Source organism: Poecilia mexicana, unplaced genomic scaffold, assembly GCF_051168715.1.
Source record: "Poecilia mexicana isolate PSO_F unplaced genomic scaffold, ASM5116871v1 scaffold_13, whole genome shotgun sequence".
Taxonomy (NCBI): Eukaryota; Metazoa; Chordata; class Actinopteri; order Cyprinodontiformes; family Poeciliidae; genus Poecilia; species Poecilia mexicana.
The window spans coordinates 12,052,949-12,072,168 of record NW_028263382.1 but is presented as its reverse complement, the minus strand read 5'-3'; the positions used below and the strand labels follow the sequence as shown (position 1 = coordinate 12,072,168).

General features: G+C 38.7%; 1 protein-coding gene across 1 annotated transcript in view; it reads left to right on the top strand.

Annotated features, from left to right (window-relative positions):
* LOC106929118 (neurobeachin-like) overlaps positions 1 to 19,220 on the top strand; it is a 90,607-nt gene that overhangs the window by 63,579 nt on the left and 7,808 nt on the right. The window contains exons 12-21 of the mRNA XM_088012111.1: positions 1,501 to 1,653; positions 3,990 to 4,158; positions 9,467 to 9,546; positions 10,615 to 10,677; positions 11,356 to 11,453; positions 14,094 to 14,202; positions 14,293 to 14,374; positions 14,483 to 14,606; positions 15,280 to 15,472; positions 15,609 to 16,586. Coding sequence (XP_087868237.1) covers positions 1,501 to 1,653; positions 3,990 to 4,158; positions 9,467 to 9,546; positions 10,615 to 10,677; positions 11,356 to 11,453; positions 14,094 to 14,202; positions 14,293 to 14,374; positions 14,483 to 14,606; positions 15,280 to 15,472; positions 15,609 to 16,586 — 2,049 coding nt within the window. The remainder of the gene's footprint in view (positions 1 to 1,500; positions 1,654 to 3,989; positions 4,159 to 9,466; positions 9,547 to 10,614; positions 10,678 to 11,355; positions 11,454 to 14,093; positions 14,203 to 14,292; positions 14,375 to 14,482; positions 14,607 to 15,279; positions 15,473 to 15,608; positions 16,587 to 19,220) is intronic.

Genomic DNA, 19,220 nt, shown 5'->3' with positions numbered 1-19,220 from the left:
TTCCTTGTTTATTGAGGTCCTCTATTTCTCCTGAATTCATATCAAGTTCCAATTTAAAAAGTCTCACATCAGCTTTAAAAATCTCTTTTTGCACATTTGCTTTTATTAAAGTGTTTGAACGATATGCGATTTCATGTAGGCCAACAGTCTGCGAGTTTCCTGCTGAGCACCCTATTTGCTATCTCTCATTGTCCAGGTACGCTGTGTCTTGTCTGCGTCTTGTTCCATCAAGGTGTCTTGTCTGTACTCTCAAAGCCCTGTCAGTAGTCTAATCTTCCATTGCCTGTGGCAAAGTCCTGTACGTTTCTTTGAACCGAACAGAGGAACATGTCCCCCACTTTCTGCATCAGTCTTTATTTACCCATTTTGTGATTCAGATCTAGCAGCCAGCATCCCCAGAGTGCTGTCTCTTTCAGAGCACTGAGATATGACTCCACTTTGTCACTCAGTGACTCGCCTGCCTGCTGGCTTCAGATGCTGTAAACTAACAGCCAGGCATAGTCGGCACCTGAGAGCTGCCGTTTTTTCTCCCTTCCCTCCTGCTGCCAGGTTTCACACTTTCACATATCACACCATCTGTTCATGATCTGTTTATGCCACAACTTCCCTCCTCCTTTGGCCTTCATTTTTCTTTCTTCCCTCCTTTCACAAAGTCCCCACCTGGAATGACAATAAGCACCAGGCGTGAGTTGTAATGGCACTTGTCACATGCAGAATTGCTTGTAAAAGTGTCCATTATATCCTTATTTTTTGTTTTATTATATAATAATGAGATAAACTAGCTGAGTAGATCAATTTCTCACCAGTGTTATAATGACGAATTGATACTGCAGTATTTAAGACTTGAGACCAGACATATATATATATATATATATAGACCAAGAAACCTCCATTGGTTACCCCGAAAGCATTTATAAATTTTGTGTTCTACCAGGTATGAGTTTGTCTGAGAGTCTCACAGTATGATACACTTGAGTCCAAGAAGAAAAATAGTTTGTCATTCTTTTAGGTGAATTTGTCTTTCTCGTAAGAAAGGGAAAAACTTTCTTACAGCCAGGTGATTAGCAGTGTGCAGCAACAGGTGAGGGGGCCAGACACTGCTTTGCTTTGCTCCACACAGCTGGAGAAAACTCTGGTCACTCTGACATTTTCTCTGCCATCTCTTCAAAACAACTTTAATTTGTGAAAATGGTACGATGGAAAATTTAAGGAGTTCTGAAACTGGCTCTTTTACAAACCTTGACGTGCCTTTTCTTCCAGTAAATGGGCTAACTGGTACCAGTGCATTAAAGAGAAAATTCAGCATGTGCAAGTTTAGAAATTATATTGCATATTATGAGCTTAATTTGTTTCCAGGTCAACTATAATAGTCTTATAGGTCAGATTTGTTAAAATGTTTATTTACAACTAAATAGATTTTCAAAATGCAGTGACCATATTAAAAAGCCATCTTGTATGTGTTTTTTTTTTTATTGTGATTTTGCGGCTCTGTGTTTTCAGTCTTCTCGTGCACACATCAGCAGGGCTGTTTTAGAGCAGTTCCTCTCCTTTGCAAAGTATCTCGACGGTCTGCCACATGGAGCGCCGCTGCTGAAGCAGCTGTGCGATCACATCCTGTTTAATGCAGCCATTTGGATCTACACCCCAGCCAAGGTGAGCCACCGCAAACGGCAAGATGAGCAACCAGAGATTCAAACTCGACTGTTTGTCACCGCTGCCTTTGTAAGACTGTGAAGACAAATTTGTGTTGATCAAATGTTCTTTTTGTGGAAGCAGGATGACAAGTAGACATTTTCTTTGTGACAATCTTGGGGAGCTTTCAAAGGCAGCAGATAATGTGTAAAACTGGTGAAATACATGCAAATGAGAACAAATATTTAAATGAAGGAACCAAAGAACAAGTAAAATCTAACCGTAACTTGTTCTCAGTATCTAAATAAAAGCTATTAAACCAAGTCCACAACAAACACAACAAAAAGTGTTACGGCAATTCGCAGCATGAGGAAGAATGCTTCCTCCCCGCACCCCAATTACAAGTTGTGTACATTTCTCTCAAAATGGTGGCGTGTCCTAAATTGTACACTTTAAACTGTTTTGCTCCCGTGCGATACATTTTTAAATTGCATACAACATTGAAATGTTGCCGTTATGCTCCAATTTCACTGGTCTCAAATACATTTTTTAAACGTTTTGGAGTTTTTCCAGTCCTACATTTAAATAATTACCCATAAAATGAAATCAGACGTACTAAAGAAGTACAGTGTCTGTGTGTGGCAAATGTGTGTGTGTGTGTGTTTTTTTTTTTTCATTGGTAGGCAGCACACAAATATATAAATAGAAGTATGAAAGAAATACCAAACTGCCCAGAGGCATGCCAGTGACACTTCAAAATGGAGTGATCAGAAAGGATGGATGAAAAATGAGAAACGGCTTGGTAATGAAAGGAGTTGGAGCACTTTGAGCGTCTCTGAGGCCAGCTGCTCGGGTGCACTCTCCTAGGTGGCCAAAGTGGTAAAATTCATCTACCTGTCCCTTTCTGCTACCAACTTATAGCATGCTGCAAGCTGTGTGACTTGCATTAAAGCAGGAGACTTCTGGCATTACCTTGTGAATAAATTGTATTTTATGGCTGCATTTCTTTCTGTTTATGTAAAGGTGAATTTCCACTGCAAGAATCCTTTAGAAACTAGAATGATTTTTTTGGGGGGTAGTTGTTTTTTTTTTCCTCTCCTTATTTCCAGTGTAAGAACCAGGGTCAAATCAGACAAAAGGTGGGTTGAAATCTGCTCTGAAAATGGCCAAGATAAAGAGAAAGAGCTTTTTGGATGGACCCTGGACTGAAGGTGAAGCTTTGTAAATGGATAATTTTTTTCCTGGCTAAAACTCCACTGCATTTTGTTTCTGTTATTTCCCAGTTTATTATTTTTCAGGAAATCATCGTTTTGTATTAACTAAGATAGCTATTTTAATCCCAGCCATTCAGCCTGAACATTGAATGGAGTAGAATATCACCAACCCACAGCTGGAAACACAGTGTATCAGAAGCAAAGTAACAGGCAAATGGGAAGCAGACAGTTACAACTCCAAATTTGTAATAATAAAAAAAAAAATAAATAAACGATAGCATTTATTCCACAGTCAAATGTACAAAGGCTAAACAGCCATGAAATTAATCTACAGATGGCTCTGCCGGCACAAGTCCATAAAATCTCAACTCCTTGTCGTTCTTGGCTGTAATGAGGCTGACTATAGGAAGGATGTGGAAACTTTTGGAGATACCATCCGGGGGAGTTGATGGAGAAGTTTATTGTAACATTTATTACAAAGAAGCTTTGTTGCAACAAAAGAATAATCACAAGTGTCCTTCCTTTTTGTAAGGGCGCCTTTCTAAAGTTTGTGTTTTAAAATGTCACACAGCATATAAAATAGCTAAAGCTTGCATACTCTACCACTCATAAGGGAATTTAGGGACTACCCTAGATATGGTGTTTCTTTAGAGTATCTTTCCTATAGCTAAAATCATTTGAAATCATACCAGTAATGGTCCTAAACTCCAGTGTTGTCCATTTTTTCTGGTGCAAGGAAAATCTGGTTTTCAGAGTTGCATAACTGCATTTCATTGCAATAGACAGCAATAAATAACAGAAAAGTGCTCTAAATCATCGGTTGTCAAAGAAAAAGTTGGGTACATAAAAACCAAGACTGCAAAAGCACCCGCCGACATTGATGACAAAAAAATTGACTGACTGTTCTCATCAAAGACGGGAATTGAAACGTACTTTTCCACTTCCATTTAAAAATCCATGTTTTAGATTCACCATGCACTTCGACTTCAGGTTTATCTCTTTGCTCTGCTTCCAGTTTGTTTTTTTTTGCCACCTGTTAATTTCCACTCCTCGTCTAGTCGATTAAGCTGTTATGTGCCTTTAATGATTATTTCACTGTGCTGTTGGTAATATGAATACATATATTTGTTTTTCTCATTCCAGGTTCAGCTTTCATTATACACATATCTTTCTGCTGAGTTCATTGGCACAGCTACCATCTACAACACAATCCGTCGAGTTGGTACAGTCCTTCAGCTCATGCATATGCTGAAATACTACTACTGGGCCTCCAATCCCGCAGACAGCAGTGGCATCGCTCCAAAGGGATTAGGTGAGCATATTTAATTTTAATTCATCTGGATGTTGAGTTACTTTTTTTTTGTGCAATAACCATAATTTGATTTTACATGGGTTGTTGTAGGCTTCTCATCTACCTCAGGAGGAATCCAAACCAAACTTAGAATTTTAGAAAGGAAAACACTGGGAGTGAACCAAAAACCAGTCTTGTGTGCGGTCCCAAGGCTGTTATCAAAGCGACAACAGAAATTGAAGCAGCTCCACCACTTTTTAAATGACTCATCACCACACAGAAAGGTTTATCTGTCAGCTGTTGGGACTGTGGCCGAGAGATGGCAGTTTAGGCAGACACGCTATATCATCTATTGTGATCCCAGTAAGGTGCTTGCTGTGGGTGTTGAGTCTATGAAACGTGGCCCAGTCTACTGACTGGCACACTAAGTCTGTGAAACAGCACATCACCAAGCGAGCTGTAAAGGAAAAGAAAGTGTCCTTGAACTGTCATTTCCTTTTTGGTATCCATTATTCTTTTCAAAAACTACCCACTTTCTAATATAGGGGCTTTTTTATATTGGTTTCGAGACCCCACTTTATGCTGCACCAAGGCCCAATAAAATTTACGTGCTGAAGGTTGGAGCTTGACAGCATTGATGTAATACTCCTCACACAATCAAAGGTCAGTTAATCCAAAAGAGATTTTTTTTTTCTATGCCTCTGCTTGAATTGTTCCTACAGGTAATTTTCATTTGTATTAATACTGCAGGTAGATAAATTAATCCCAGAGTGTAAGAACTGGAAGAATATTGCAGATTCTTTTATGAAGTTCATTCTTCTTCTGATTTGTTAGAATGGGATCGTAATGAATTGCCTTCCGATAGTTGTAATTATCCCTATGCTTGGTTTATCAGGGTTATTTTGACTTATGGATTCCACTGGGCCTTCATCTTTACTTCTCATCTCTCCAGTCAGGTGTTTAACCTACTGTCTTGTTTTCAGTGTGGGAATGCATCAACCAGGCTTTTGTTTTCTGATACAGATTTCAGTTTTCCTGGAGGTCTGACCTGTTGTTTTTCAATTTTGACAGGTTGAGATTTTTTATTTATTTATTTATTTATTTTTTATTTTTTTTTTTTTTCAAAATTGAAGTACTATAACACACCCAAAAAATGCTATGCAGGTTTGTTGATATAGGCAGTAGTTTTAAGTCAAAACAACACAAAGGAATCACAAGACAATTAGCATTTATGTATCAGTGTATCCTTCTAATCTTCATCCAATTTAAATACAACAAAAATTGTCATGTTGGAAAAAAAAACATGGTGATTGTTGTGGTTTTTCAGAATTTGTGTCTGAAATGAGAGCTAATCAAGGGACATTATTCAGTTCCACTCTTTAGCTCATTTACTTGTGCATCACTGATGATAGTGCACCACTGTCACTTAAGCTATATGATATGCAAGAATGGTTTGTAAAGTATGCTTTATAGAAAAACTGGATGCGTTATTCAGAAGATTGTATTTTATCATCAGTGTGTGTATTAAGAACATGTGCGTAAATCACAGTCAAATCAGACTATTTTACCAAATCAACTCTGGTAAAATAGGAGGAAATATGCTTTTTTAAGAAAAGAAATTGCTTGTCTTTTCCATTATTATATTGCAGTTTTCTTGCTTTTACCATTATTACATATTATGAGCAGAAAGCGGTCATTTGTGCAAAGCCTAGAGATAGAGCAAGACCTCCGGATTGTCTTGAGCCATGAGTAATGGCCCAGGGTTTATTATATTGGTATAAATGATTGAATACATCAGTGAGGGTATTTTCTCAGCAATGCGCATGCATTAAAATAAAACTAAGAACAAGGTGGGAAGGTGTAAAAGTTTGTGTAAGAAAGTATATCACTATTGAATTAAAAGTTGACAACACTTATTTGTTTGATTTTCCTTTTAATTGCAAAGACATATAAAAATTTGCCCATCCCAAATTGTGTTACCCATTTGTTAATCACAAATATCCATTAAGCTCCCTTTTCTCTTCTCCAAATAAAGACCTTTGAATAGAAGACAAATTACACCTTTGATTTTAAAGAAAGGCGAAAGGAACTACAGCCGGGGATGCATCTTAAAATGGATCACATTCATGGTGTACATTAGTCTCAGGCTCCCCAGTTTCATTTGTCTTTGCTTGCCTGGGCAGCTCACATTTTCTCTCTGTCCTTCTGAACAGAGGAATGGCCAAACAAACACAAAAGTAAAAAAAAAAAAAAAAAAAAAGAGAGAACCACATAGATAATGAAGTGTTGAGTTTTGGGACTCAGAGAGAACATTTAAAACAGATCTCACTTGCTACATGTTCTTTATCTCAAGGCAAATCCTCTTTTTAGTTTCTTGTGTTTTTTGCAGGCCTTAATAGAGAGTGCTCTCATATTAAAGCCATGTATCATTCGGTTATAGTACAGAATCTGTCCCAGCTATCAGGCAGATGCTCAGTTTCTCTCAGACTAAGACTTGAATCCACAGCCAACATATTAGCTTTTTCCTCTCTTATCTATTCAGTCTCTGTGCTGGCTTCATTTTTACCAAATGGTGTGTAATGAGGTGGGCAGCAAAGCTTCTTGGCCAGTCAGCACATCCAGTTCAAGCTTGTTTTGTCTCTCATTTAAAGGACAGATCATTAACAGAGATAATGGACTTTAGACATTTTGGGTTCTTAAATCATGGTGGAGCCTCCTTCACTGTGCAGAACTTAAAAAACACCACCATTGGAAAGATTAACTATTTCTCCTCAGAAAATAAAACCTTTCATTGTGTCATGTTCTGTGGTCCATTACAAAGTCCAAATGGGCAAGTTTGTGTGGTGAAAGGAGAACAAAACCACTCTGTTCACTTCCTTCTCTGCCATTGCCAAAACTAATGACAGACTATAATTCTACAACAGCGTAGAAAAATTACACCATTATTCACAACTTCTCCTTCTGTTCACTGATTGGCCAGGTTGAAGTTCTACCAGGAGAATCCAAGTCAATAGGAGAATGCCCAGATTGTGCTGTGAAGTGTGATTAGAATCAAGCAGAATTGCACAGGAAGGAAATAGCCAGGCTAGTGATCAAACCTTTACAGGGGTTGTTAGGCCCTATTTTCCAAATGGCTGACTTTTAGGACACAGAGACACTCGAACGTCAATGTTTGAACCTAGAATTTGCTCATGAGAACTCCATAACGTCTCTTAGTTACATGCAAGATATGTTTTAAAAATGGTGTTTTCAACAACAAAGCACGACAGTCCACTGCTGACAAGAGTTGTATAGTACTTATGCCTTAGGACTCACCTGAATTATTAGTGACTGTTAATGAGGCAAAAGAAAAAAAAACAAAAAACTAAAGCTTCTATTTGATGCATCTTTCTTTGTCCACCATCACTATGGTTCACTAAGGAACCAGAATGTTCACAAACGTTAGACTGCAGTGAAAATGGTGGGTGTTTAGTCTCTGAATTATCTGTGCTCTTTGATTTTATTTTCTGTTTTGTTTTGTCACTTCATATGCTAATGTTTAAAAGTTGAATGCCAGAATGTAAAATTCCTCTCATAAATGGCCTGGATGTGAGCAGATTTAAAATGTCACTGGAGTTTTTTCTGTATATTATCACAATATGACTAAAAAGCTCATACCCACAACTGTCAAGAAAACGCATGTACCATTATTACACTCCAGCCGAATACCTGCTAACGCTGCTTCAAATGTAAAAACAAGGGTTTCTGTTATCAGGGACACAGGGAGTTAATCTGTAATAAATCCTTTTTATGTGGAAAGGTTTGTACAACTATAACAGACGCATGTTATTGTCTTGACTTTATTATCATTCATAAGCTGCAATAAAATTCCAGCAATAATCACATGGACATAAATTGTTTTTCAATAAACTCATTCTTCCTGTGCCTTTGGGACGCAGGAATTAAAGCAGTCTGTGAATGAGAAACAAGGGCCATGCAGGGTTGGTGAGCATAATTGGTTGTGAATAACTTAGATGTGGTGGCTGTGGTAATAATGTTCTTATCATCCCTTTTATGTTCGGCTCTATCCCTTTGGTGGAGTTTCCTCTCTACTGCTATTAATCAGTGTCAGGATGCAGAGGCACTTACCTTCCTCCACCTTCCTCAGGGAGCCTCATCATTGATTACATTGACTGGCTGAAGTAGCAGGATGGTCAGGTGTCTGCTGCCATTATATCGGTTCCCATTTCAAATAAACATGTGTTCAGCCAAGGCAGAGGTTGGAGTTTATCAGTGCAGGGAAGGAGAGTGCGGAGCATTGGGCAAAGTGACCAATTTTCTCTGAACTTCCTCTTGTTATTGTATTTAACCCAGCTGGTGCTATATAATAGCGCCGTAGTGGCAGAGGATTTTCTCTGTCCCAGTGCTTTGCTTTTTGCACGGGATAAACAACAAATGGGTTAACACGACTGAAACTTTGACAAACCTTTAGTGTAGCAGCAGGAGTTCTGCTAGCGCAACAAGGTCAGCACATTCTATATATTGTGATTTCTGCTGTGTCCTAATGAATACTCTTGGGTATTATTGATCTGGCTGTAGCTGCAGCTTATTAACTCTGTGTACATAAAAACAGGCTGGGCCAAAAACCAGGGAATTTTGCATAAAATCTGATTTAAAAAAAAAAAAAGATTCCTGTGCCAACCAGATCTCTGACATGGCGATAAATAAATGTATCCTGAGATTCCTCCTAATTTTTACAAGATGTATACTCCTGGTAGCAAAATTTATCAGCTATTGTTAATTTTGGTGGATATATTATAAAGAGATGAGAAATAAATTACGATATGAGGTCATCGTCAGAATGCCAAAGTGATTTGAAGTTGTCAGATGAATCCAGTGCTGTTATAATGTGTTGTTGTTCGGTTTGATGGCCATGTGTGCATAAGGTGACCTTAGACTGGCAGCCTGGACCCCATGCTGCGGCCAAGGTTACTTGGGAGACTGTCTGAGTTTAGACGCAGCAGGAAATGATGGATACATTTGGAAGGAATATTCCAGATGACCTTTCCTTTCCAGCTTGTTGTATTCATTGCAAATCTACAAATTCCTCTATCAAAAAAGAAAAATGAAAAAAAAACAAAAAAAACTACTATGTTGCTGTTGAAATCGGTTAAAACTTCAGCTTATACACCCAAGGTTTTAGAGCATTCATAGTGTGTCAATTCTCTCACATGCTCAAAGACAACTCCGAAAGAAGACTTAAAAATTGACAGCAGAAGAAAGATGATATCTGCTTTTCTTTCTTATCCTTGCTTCATTCTTTTTATTTTTTTATTTTCTGAAACCACAGATGGGCCGAGGCCAACCCAGAAAGAGGTAATCTCTCTGCGGGCGTTCATGCTTCTCTTCCTCAAACAACTCATTCTGAAGGTATATCCCACCTGTCTTCATACATCAGATTCCCTACACGACTGCACTGAGAAAATCTAGAGATTTTGCCTTTATCCTTTGAAATGGTCTACTCTTGTGCTCCTTATGAAGTTAGCTGTGCTGAGAAGCGGATCTTTTTATGTATATCTTAAAGTTGAAAAGTAAAAATACAATATATGTCTGGATTCCAGTACGACGTGAGGTTCTTGCTCTTTGTACTGTTTTCGCATATATTGACTCCAGCAGGATTATTTTTTTTTTGTCCCAAAAGATTTATGTAATTTAAAAATAAGGCTAAACCAGTAACTTCATTTGTTTTTAAAGCTATATTTGAATCAACCCCATACAGCCACAGTTTTCAATAAACTACATCTTAAGGTGTTTCCGCCCATATCTCTTTAAGTGGAATTCTACTGTTGGCATGCTGATTTTTATGTGATTGCAGTTAATTGTGTGCAGACAGAACTTACAAGAAAAGTTGCTTTTTCTAAAATTTAATGAGTAGTGTAAAAAACAAAAAAAAAACAACTGCCTCCATTACACAGCTGCCTGTGCACAACGGAGTCCAGCTAGCAGGATAGGATAGGTCACATGACAGACAGACAGCCCTCGAAGCTACATTATCTCTCTCATTGTGAATGTCATAGTAAAGTCACTCTCAACCAAATTGTATGCACAAGCTATACAGTGCAGTCTTATGAGCCAATCCAAAGGCAACGGTCCAGAATTGTTAAAAACTGGACCCTTTAAAAGTGTCTGCTGGCGTTTGGGCCGGCATAATTACTAGCATCCAAACACATTGCTCCAGCATAAACAATCTGTTTGGATATTTGTTCCACTACAATACATTTCAAAAACATTTCATTCTCCGTTTCACTGGAGAATAAAAAAACAGCTGGAAAACCCAGTCAGATCTTAGTGAGAATTCATGACATGGAAATTTTCTTTATAAAAAAAGCCCCCAAAAAAACGCCTGAACAAAGAAAATAATCAGCACCTGATTATTAGTGTACATGTCTTTTATGCTTTCTGAATGATTCAATGCGTTATTATTTTGTTTTCTTTTAGGATCGAGGTGTGAAGGAGGATGAATTGCAGAGCATCCTCAACTATTTGCTAACAATGCAGGAGGTACACGTCTCTTTCTATCCTCCAAGGGAATTCACTCAGCGATTTTATGCTACTCTCCTGCCCTTCGCTGCATTGTCACAAATCCTCCTCAAAGTTTTTCTTCCATCAGCAGTTTGTTTTAACTAGCAACTCAATTTTTGTCTGCAATGCACAAGTCCAACTATTCTCCATTAGCTGATGTGGGGTAAGGAGTCTGCAACTACTTGTTGTAATACTGCAATTCCCTTATTTTTCTGGACCTCTACAGATTAGGGGCTTTTTTAATCCCAAGGACCTCTAATGATAAGGGGATTAAGAAAGCATTTGGCTGCCCAGAACATGAAAACTGCAACCTACCTCTGGAGCTAAAGCCATGAGGTAGAGATCTTTCCCGAGTAACAGATGGTGAAGTGCAAGCAAGATATTTTTGGAGTTTGGTTCATTATCTGACTGGTGACAATTAGGATTCTATCTTCCAACTGAACTGGAAGCATCTGAGGAAGCTTAAGAAATTTACTTAGCTGCTTATGTTGCTTTCTGCAGCTCTGCATTTATACTGGGATATTTTGTGGGCAAATTCACAATTGCAGGAGAGATGGACGATGCATTTACATAGAAAAAATAAACTCTTAAACTGCATTTCCACTCTTTGACTCCTGTTTCTGTCTCTTCTGTGTTTCTATAATGGTGTGCCTACAGGATGAAAACCTGCATGATGTGTTGCAGTTGGTGGTAGCTCTCATGTCTGAGCATCCAGCTTCCATGATCCCTGCTTTTGACCAGAGAAATGGAATACGGTAAGAAGCATGCAGAACATACGATTACGGCACAAATGGTGATTTCCTGACAAAAATCAACATACCTCACTGCACAACATTAGTGTCTGTTTGGTAAATGAATAAAAAAAAATCAGCAGGATATTAAAGTACATAAAACAATAGGATAGCAATATTAAATGATCATATTTGCCTCATGTCAGCTGTGAAGTTGCAGATACATACGTTAAAATGACATTGGTTTCTTCAAAAGAAAAGATTACTGATTTTATCCAGACCTCCACATGTGCAAATTTGTTCCAAAAGAAAGAGGCTGTCAGCCAGCCGGTGAAGTGCCTCTTCATCAATGGGACTACAGTTAATTCTCTCAAGACCATGCTTCTTGGCTAATTTGCATCATGTGTCTATTCCAGGGTAGTCTACAAGCTCTTGGCCTCTAAGAGTGAAAATATTCGTGTGCAATCCCTCAAAGTACTTGGATATTTTCTGAAGCACTTGGGACACAAGTAAGTAACCAATTCCATTTGCTATGATTCAGATCAGCAATGGGATATTTTGTTTCTCTTACGATAAATAATTGAAGTGAATTGAAACTGGTGTACGGTAGTGTTTATAACCTTGCTTTCATCAAAATGTAAGCAGGGGTAGATTAGAAAGTTGTGTATCATAAAGTTTGACCTTAAAATTTTACTTGGCGGGAAGAAATCCAGTGACAATCTGACTTGATGCCAGTTTTGCGAATTGGGGTGCTCCACTTTTCTGAATAGCTTCAGATTCTACAAAATAGTGGCTAACGAGGAGGAGGAGCAGCAATGATCTTTCATTCAGGCTTATTGATTCCTCCCAGGCCAGTTATTTATTACCTCAAGATTGAATATCTAATCTTGAGCTTTACTTATCTAATTTTTTTTGCCACAATGAGTTTTTCTTGCTTTAGTTTTGTATTGCAACATTTAGATCAGATCTCAAAACTTGATTTTTATTTAATTGCTTATTCCACAACTGAGATCAAATTTTGTAGATAAAATAGATTTTCATCTGATAATAACCTCAGCAACATTTAAAGAATATCTACATGTTTACGGTTTCCTTTTTGCAGAACATGGCAGCAGTGGGTAGCTACCTAATTTCTACAAGTTGTTTTATTGATAGTTTCACAAGCTCAGTGATTGTAGCACTGAACAATATAAAGAAGATGGAAAAAAAATTGTCCTACCTAATTTTGAAAAAAAAAAAAAAAGTCTGATTCTTGCACTGAACGACTGCAACATTCAGCCGACATGTTTGCAAAAAGGAGCAAGTCAAAGAGTCAAGCTAAAATCTGTGAGGTTTGCTTAGGTAACCTTATTTCAACCGGCATTATAAACTAAACTTGGAATTTACTGTACTATGACTTGGATGCACATAATTAATTTTGAAAGTGCATAAGTGGATTCTTCTAGAATGCTTTGAGTATTTATTTGTGGACATGAGTTGAACCTGTTTGTCTCCTGAAGTGAAGTCTTTGCACCATGCCTTTACTCATTAATTAGCATGATCGGAAGAGGCCTAAGATGCAGTTAAGAAGAAGAAGAAAAAAACAAACTAAAATGTTAGAACATCATGTCAAGACAGATAATAAGAAACTCTTTTGGATGGACAGCTTACAGTTTTAAATGCAGGTTGCAGGGTGAGCAGAGAGGATAAATGGTGATGCTGTGCTCACAGCAGTGGAGTGCCAGGGAGTGGTGATGCTGAATGGGAAATAAGGTTAGGCATAAGGCCAAGTTATGCTACTGCAGGCAGAAATAAAACCTTGTAAATCTCAGCTCTTTCCCACAGTATTTTATTTCCAGGTTGCTTTTGCAGACAAATGTGTAAATCATATTGTTTGGGTAGCAGTGATCAGTGTTTGTTCTTGGTTTCAAAACGTACCGTTTGTATCTGTATACCACTTAGTTTTGGAAGCCATGTAAAGAGCAAAAGTTACGCAGTTTTAAATTTTGGTCAAATTTGTCTTTTGTTCTCTCTCCTCTGCAAATACAGACATTGGAATTAATATAAACCATTTTTTGTTTTACATTAAATTTTGGAACAAAGTCTTCAGTGGTTTTAACTAAATTACCTTCATTCAGTTCAGTGGAAATATATTCTGTCAAAAATCTAGACATTGTCTCTACAGTCTCATGAAAGCAAAGCTTCTCTGTTTCTCTTCATTCTTTTAACATTCGTGCTTTACAGTTCAGTAGGCAATACATCATCAGTCTGCTCTCATTTCAAATGTCCATATTTATGCAGCTGAAAGAAAAGGTGCTCTTTTTCTAAGTGCCCAATTTCCAAGCTTTACAACGTGAAAGGGAAAAAAAAAAGTCGAACAAAGAAGCTCTGGCTGACAGCATTTCTTATTCAGTTTGTCACTGTTGAACCTATTCACCTGTAGTATGCCTCGGTATCTTGAGCCACTCCTGGTGACAGGCTAACTTCTTTATCCTATACACACCTCCGACAAAATTCACCCAATTTATGACAGCAGGCGGTTTTCCTGACACTTGTCTCTAGAGCCTGGCTCCCTGTGGATGAGCATAGGGAGGCAAGCTGATGGCACTCACTGATTTGAGTGGCTTAGGAAGTTCCAAACACACCACTTCACCGTTCTGCGTGTGTGTATGTGTGTATTAACAGAAGGAAGGTGGAAATCATGCACACACACAGCCTTTTTACTCTTCTGGGCGAGAGGCTTATGCTGCACACCAACACTGTGTCTGTTACAACTTACAACACCCTTTATGAGGTAACTGCATTGTTTGTTTTTCCCATAAATGCTCAATTATTATGAACTGTGTGAGTGTGATGGAAATCTTTTCACTGCTCCTCATCCCAGATTTTGACAGAGCAGGTGTGCACACAGGTAGTTCACAAACCTCATCCTGAGCCTGACTCCACTGTCAAGATTCAGAATCCAAGTAAGCCTGCTTGATGTCAAGTTGCTCTGCCTTCCACAGTAATTGATTGCTGGAATTAACAAAGTGTGTACTTTTTATTTTATTTTTTGTAAATGTATTTCTTTTCAGTGATTCTCAAGGTCGTAGCAAATTTACTGAAGAGCTCCGCCCCCGGCACAGAACTGATGGAGGTTCGGCGGCTCTTCCTTTCAGATATGATCAAACTCTTCAGCAGCAGTCGAGACAACAGACGGCAAGTAGACTTAGACCACATTTTTTCTCACTTGCTTTATTAAATATCTGACAGATCAATGAATGAATCCAGGAGAAAAGGCAGAGAATCCACGAAACCTATATATAATTACCCTGTAAGAGAAGAAAGTATCCGTAGTCATGACATGTGCAAGGCATATTTTCCGTTTTTGGTACTAGTTATTTAATTGGTTGTCAAACTTTTATGTAATTTATCTCATAAATATATTCAACGTTTCTAACTACTGAGGTGTCAACAAAAGCTTTATATGTAGCGATATGTAATATGCCATTAAAAAGGGAATAGATTCAAAGGAATAGACTGAAACAAAATCCAAATGAACAAATTTCATTATGAAGCCTATTTTGTTCATTTAAAATGCCAAATGATGTTCAGTTACTGAAGGAAATGAAGAATCACACTTCAACCTCACAAAACCTTGTACTAGGATGTTGAAGGCATGGAGTTTATAGGGCTAAGTTAAACTATTTAACTTAAATAGACTAATATCAGGTTAAGGCAAGAAGATTCTAACATGCAGAAGCTGACAAGTTTGTTGGCATGTCAAATGGCAGAAGACTCTTTAATAAAGTATTACCTAATATTTACTACTTGTCAATGTTTTATCCAGTTTACATGAAGCCAATTTGTTTTCACTGTTGGAATTTTGCAGGTGTCTGTTGCAGTGCTCTGTATGGCAAGACTGGATGTTTTCTCTCGGCTACATTAACCCCAAAAACTCAGAAGAACAGAAAATGACTGAGATGATGTACAACATATTCCGTATTCTGCTTTATCATGCCATCAAGTATGAATGGGGAGGATGGCGTGTGTGGGTGGACACTCTCTCTATAGCCCACTCTAAGGTGAGTGCAGCACAAAAGAGAGAAACACTGACCTCTGATGCTGAGGCAGACCTTTTAAGTAATCTGCCAACCATTTAAATAATATTCAGAGGATTACAGTATATCCTATATGTATTTCGTTAAATTTTCTCCACAGGTGACGTATGAGGCGCACAAAGAATATTTAGCAAAGATGTATGAAGAGTACCAACGTCAGGAGGAGGAGAACATAAAGAAAGGGAAGAAGGGTTTGGTCAGCACCATCTGTGGTCTCTCTGCTCAGACCTCAAACATCAAAGATGTGATTGAGATCGGAGAAATTGATGATCATTCCCAGACCCCCGACAGCGAGGCAGACTATGAGAGTGCCGATTCGCGCAACCTGCTGACTGAAGGGAAGGGGCCTGAGGGAGACTTCGGGGGACCTGAGAATACAATAGATGGGGTCAGAGTAGCAGTTCATGACCTTCTTGTGGACATCAAAGCTGAAAAGGTGGAAGCTACAGAGGTGAAGATGGATGACACAGAGCTGTCTTCTGAGACAGTGGGAGTATCTGAGAACGGGCCTCTGGTTGAGGTGGAGTCTCTGTTGGATAATGTTTACTGTGCCGCTGTGCGGAAGCTCGACAATAATGTCAGCAGTATGTTGATGCCAAAGGGCAGCATGAATGACCAGAATGCTGCCCCTCTCATTACACTGGATGATGAGAAGGACGACATCCCTCAAAATAACAATTTCCTGTTTGGCAAGGTGACGGGCAGCATTGAGGACAATCTCCTACCGGATCTCAGCCTAGCTGAGCCTCTGGTCCTGCCGAGTTCAGAGCTTCCCGATCACACTGGATCCAGGGATGAAATTGGCCTTCTGGCTCACATGACAGGCAGCTCCTTACCCAGCATCTTGGTAAAGGAGGAGTTTGAACTCAAAAAAGTGCTGAAAAACATGAACTCAGAAACTGAAGGCTTTTCCAAAATCCCACAGACCTCCGACAGTGCAACAGAATTTGAAGGGGAATTGCTGGCTGATAAGACGAATGGTGGAGTAGAGACAAGGAGCAACGCCTCTGAGACTGCAAGGTCAGATGATGGCAAAGAGAAGGAGATGAAAAAGATTCAGACAACAGCCACAACACAGGTTAGTCTTGTCCTGTATTTAAGTCACACAAAAACATTTAATATACAGATTTTTTCAAAAATGATAGAAGCTGAACATTACCAACCATTGCAAATAATGTACTAATAGGGGCAGAATCCCACACCCCCTTCTCCCACAAAAAAAACAGACCCAACAGTAATGATGCTGATTCATTCTAATTCAATACTTAATTGAAAGGGGATATTTAAAATGATAGCTGTGTGGAGTTTGAGGTCATTCATGCTATGAACAAAAACAAATGTTTCCCAAATCCATAGTGATGGTCTATATAGTTTTGAAAATACGAGTAAAATGGGTCATTCAAGATGTTAAAGAACATTGCAATTTGATTAAAATTGATTGGTTAATTGATTTTGTTATACTACGCTAACAAAGCCTGCAGTTGGAAGGATTACTTTAAGGACTTTCCAGAAGTTATGCAGCTTACCTCTTAGAACTTTGATCTTGTTCCTGCCACCTCAAGTAAAACTACAGATTTATCTGCTCTTCTGCATTATGTATAGGTAGTACTGTCATCTCCTACCGTGTAAAGAAACACTGTCTTATAATTCACAAATGCACAGGACGAGATCCACACTTGTATTTTTGATGGAAACACAAATATCTTGATTTACAAGCTGCTTCTGGTCTATGAGTTGCGCTGCATTTGTGTGTGATGATTTTTTAGACTCCCCTGATGTCTCAATCCACAAATGTTGGTTTTTAATAAATGTTTTATCTGATTGGATGATCAGCAACCAATCAGACAGCTTCCTTGTTTCAGCCAATCACATGAACGGACCCCAGTTGGGGTACCTTATGTTTCAGCCAATCACATTAACCCATTCCAACAGCGCTGTAGTCATGTCGAAGCACAGCCAGTTTAGACCTCAGCCTGGCTTCTGGCAGCGACAGAGGAGTGGTAAGTGGAATATACATATTTAGCCATTTATCCTCATGTTATGATTATTAATGTTAAGCAATTTAATTGTGCAACTATGAACACTAGCTAGCGATCTTAGTGAGAAAGCTGTGCTACCGAGCTATAATAGCGCCAGGCTAACGTCTTTCTATATAGTTGAATGTATTCAATATAATAATAGCCTTATAAATTGTTATAAAGTCCTGGTCCTTAAATAATAAATTATAGCAAGGTAATAATTCACCAAAGTTACGCTTTTCAGAAACAAGAAGTGATTTTTTTTTTCTTTTTACTTACACAAGGCTGAACAATCTGCCAAAATATGCTACACACCGCGCTCTCTCCCTCCTTCCCTTTTAAATGTAATATAAAAAGTTTTGATTGGTAGTTCAGGGGTGTGTACATCCCTGAATATAATAATAATAAAAAAAATCAACCGATAGCAAGTGATTAAAAGGAAATATTTATTTGTCTCCCTCAGGAATCACCGAGGCATAAAATCAGATCGTGAGAACGACTCCTGCATTCTGTAAAATAATGTGATCCACCAAGACTTTGTCCTCCATAGACAGACCATGTCCATTTTAAAGGATTCCCAGACCTTTCGGGCTTTTATTGTATGCGCTCATGAGTGTGGAAGCTCAGGGAAACATTTACCTCAGCTTTACATTTAAGGGAAAAAAACAAACAAACAAACAAACAAAAAACATCTGAGTGTCGTCTCTGAGCTGGACTCGCGGCCAGCTGAACAACCGCTGCGGCAGGCGGGATTTCCCAGTTGGAGCGACGTGAGATGCGGAAATCCCTTCGTTTACAGCCTAGCCGACTTCTGATTGGAGAAATGTTATTTACATTTACCAGTAAAATCTTTAGCTGAGGAGGCGAATGTAATCTCAGTGTAGGGTAAAAATAGATTATGACGGGAATTTATTGATGCAGCATATTGAAATGACAGCCATCAGTGTTCCTCTGATCCAGACATCTAGTCTTTGTCCCGCCCCCACAGCCAATGAACCAATCAAATGCTAACTTCAAACCGGCCCGATATGGCCGGCCTAATTGGAAGCGCAGCTCTCGGGGTTCCACAGAGCCGGTGTTCTATCAGATAGCCATACGCTGTCAGGATAGCATACATGCAGTTAGTACGCATGCCCGCGCATGCGCATTAAGAAGTCCGACCGTCAGTTGAGTTGTCTCAGCATACACAATAAATTATGACGAAAATAAGTCATTAAATTGTTTATAATATAATATGATAATTAGATAAATATACATGCGTTGTCGTGGTTTCAAAGTGTATTTAAAGCAGGTCTGGCTGCCGCTGCAGTCAACTACAACACACGCCCGTGTAAAACTCATTAACCTACTTAACCGCTAAGTCAGGATGCCATACAGCTGTTAATAACAAAGTGTATGATGATCTACGTCATGATTCAATGTTGCTGATTAAATAAAATCATATGGTAATGACAGCGTATACATGTCTGAGCTAAGCGTATGATTATCTGACAAGGTATGCTGATCTGACAGAACACCGGGCTGGAAGTGCCGCACAGCTGGTCGACCCGGGTCCAGCTGTGCAGTGCACAAGGGGCTTAACACTACAAGAATTGTGCAGTTGGTGAATTTTGCAGAAAAGTGATTTTTTTTTTGTCTTTGGTGGTAAATATACAGTATTATAAAACAGACATTTGACACAAAAGTAAAAATAT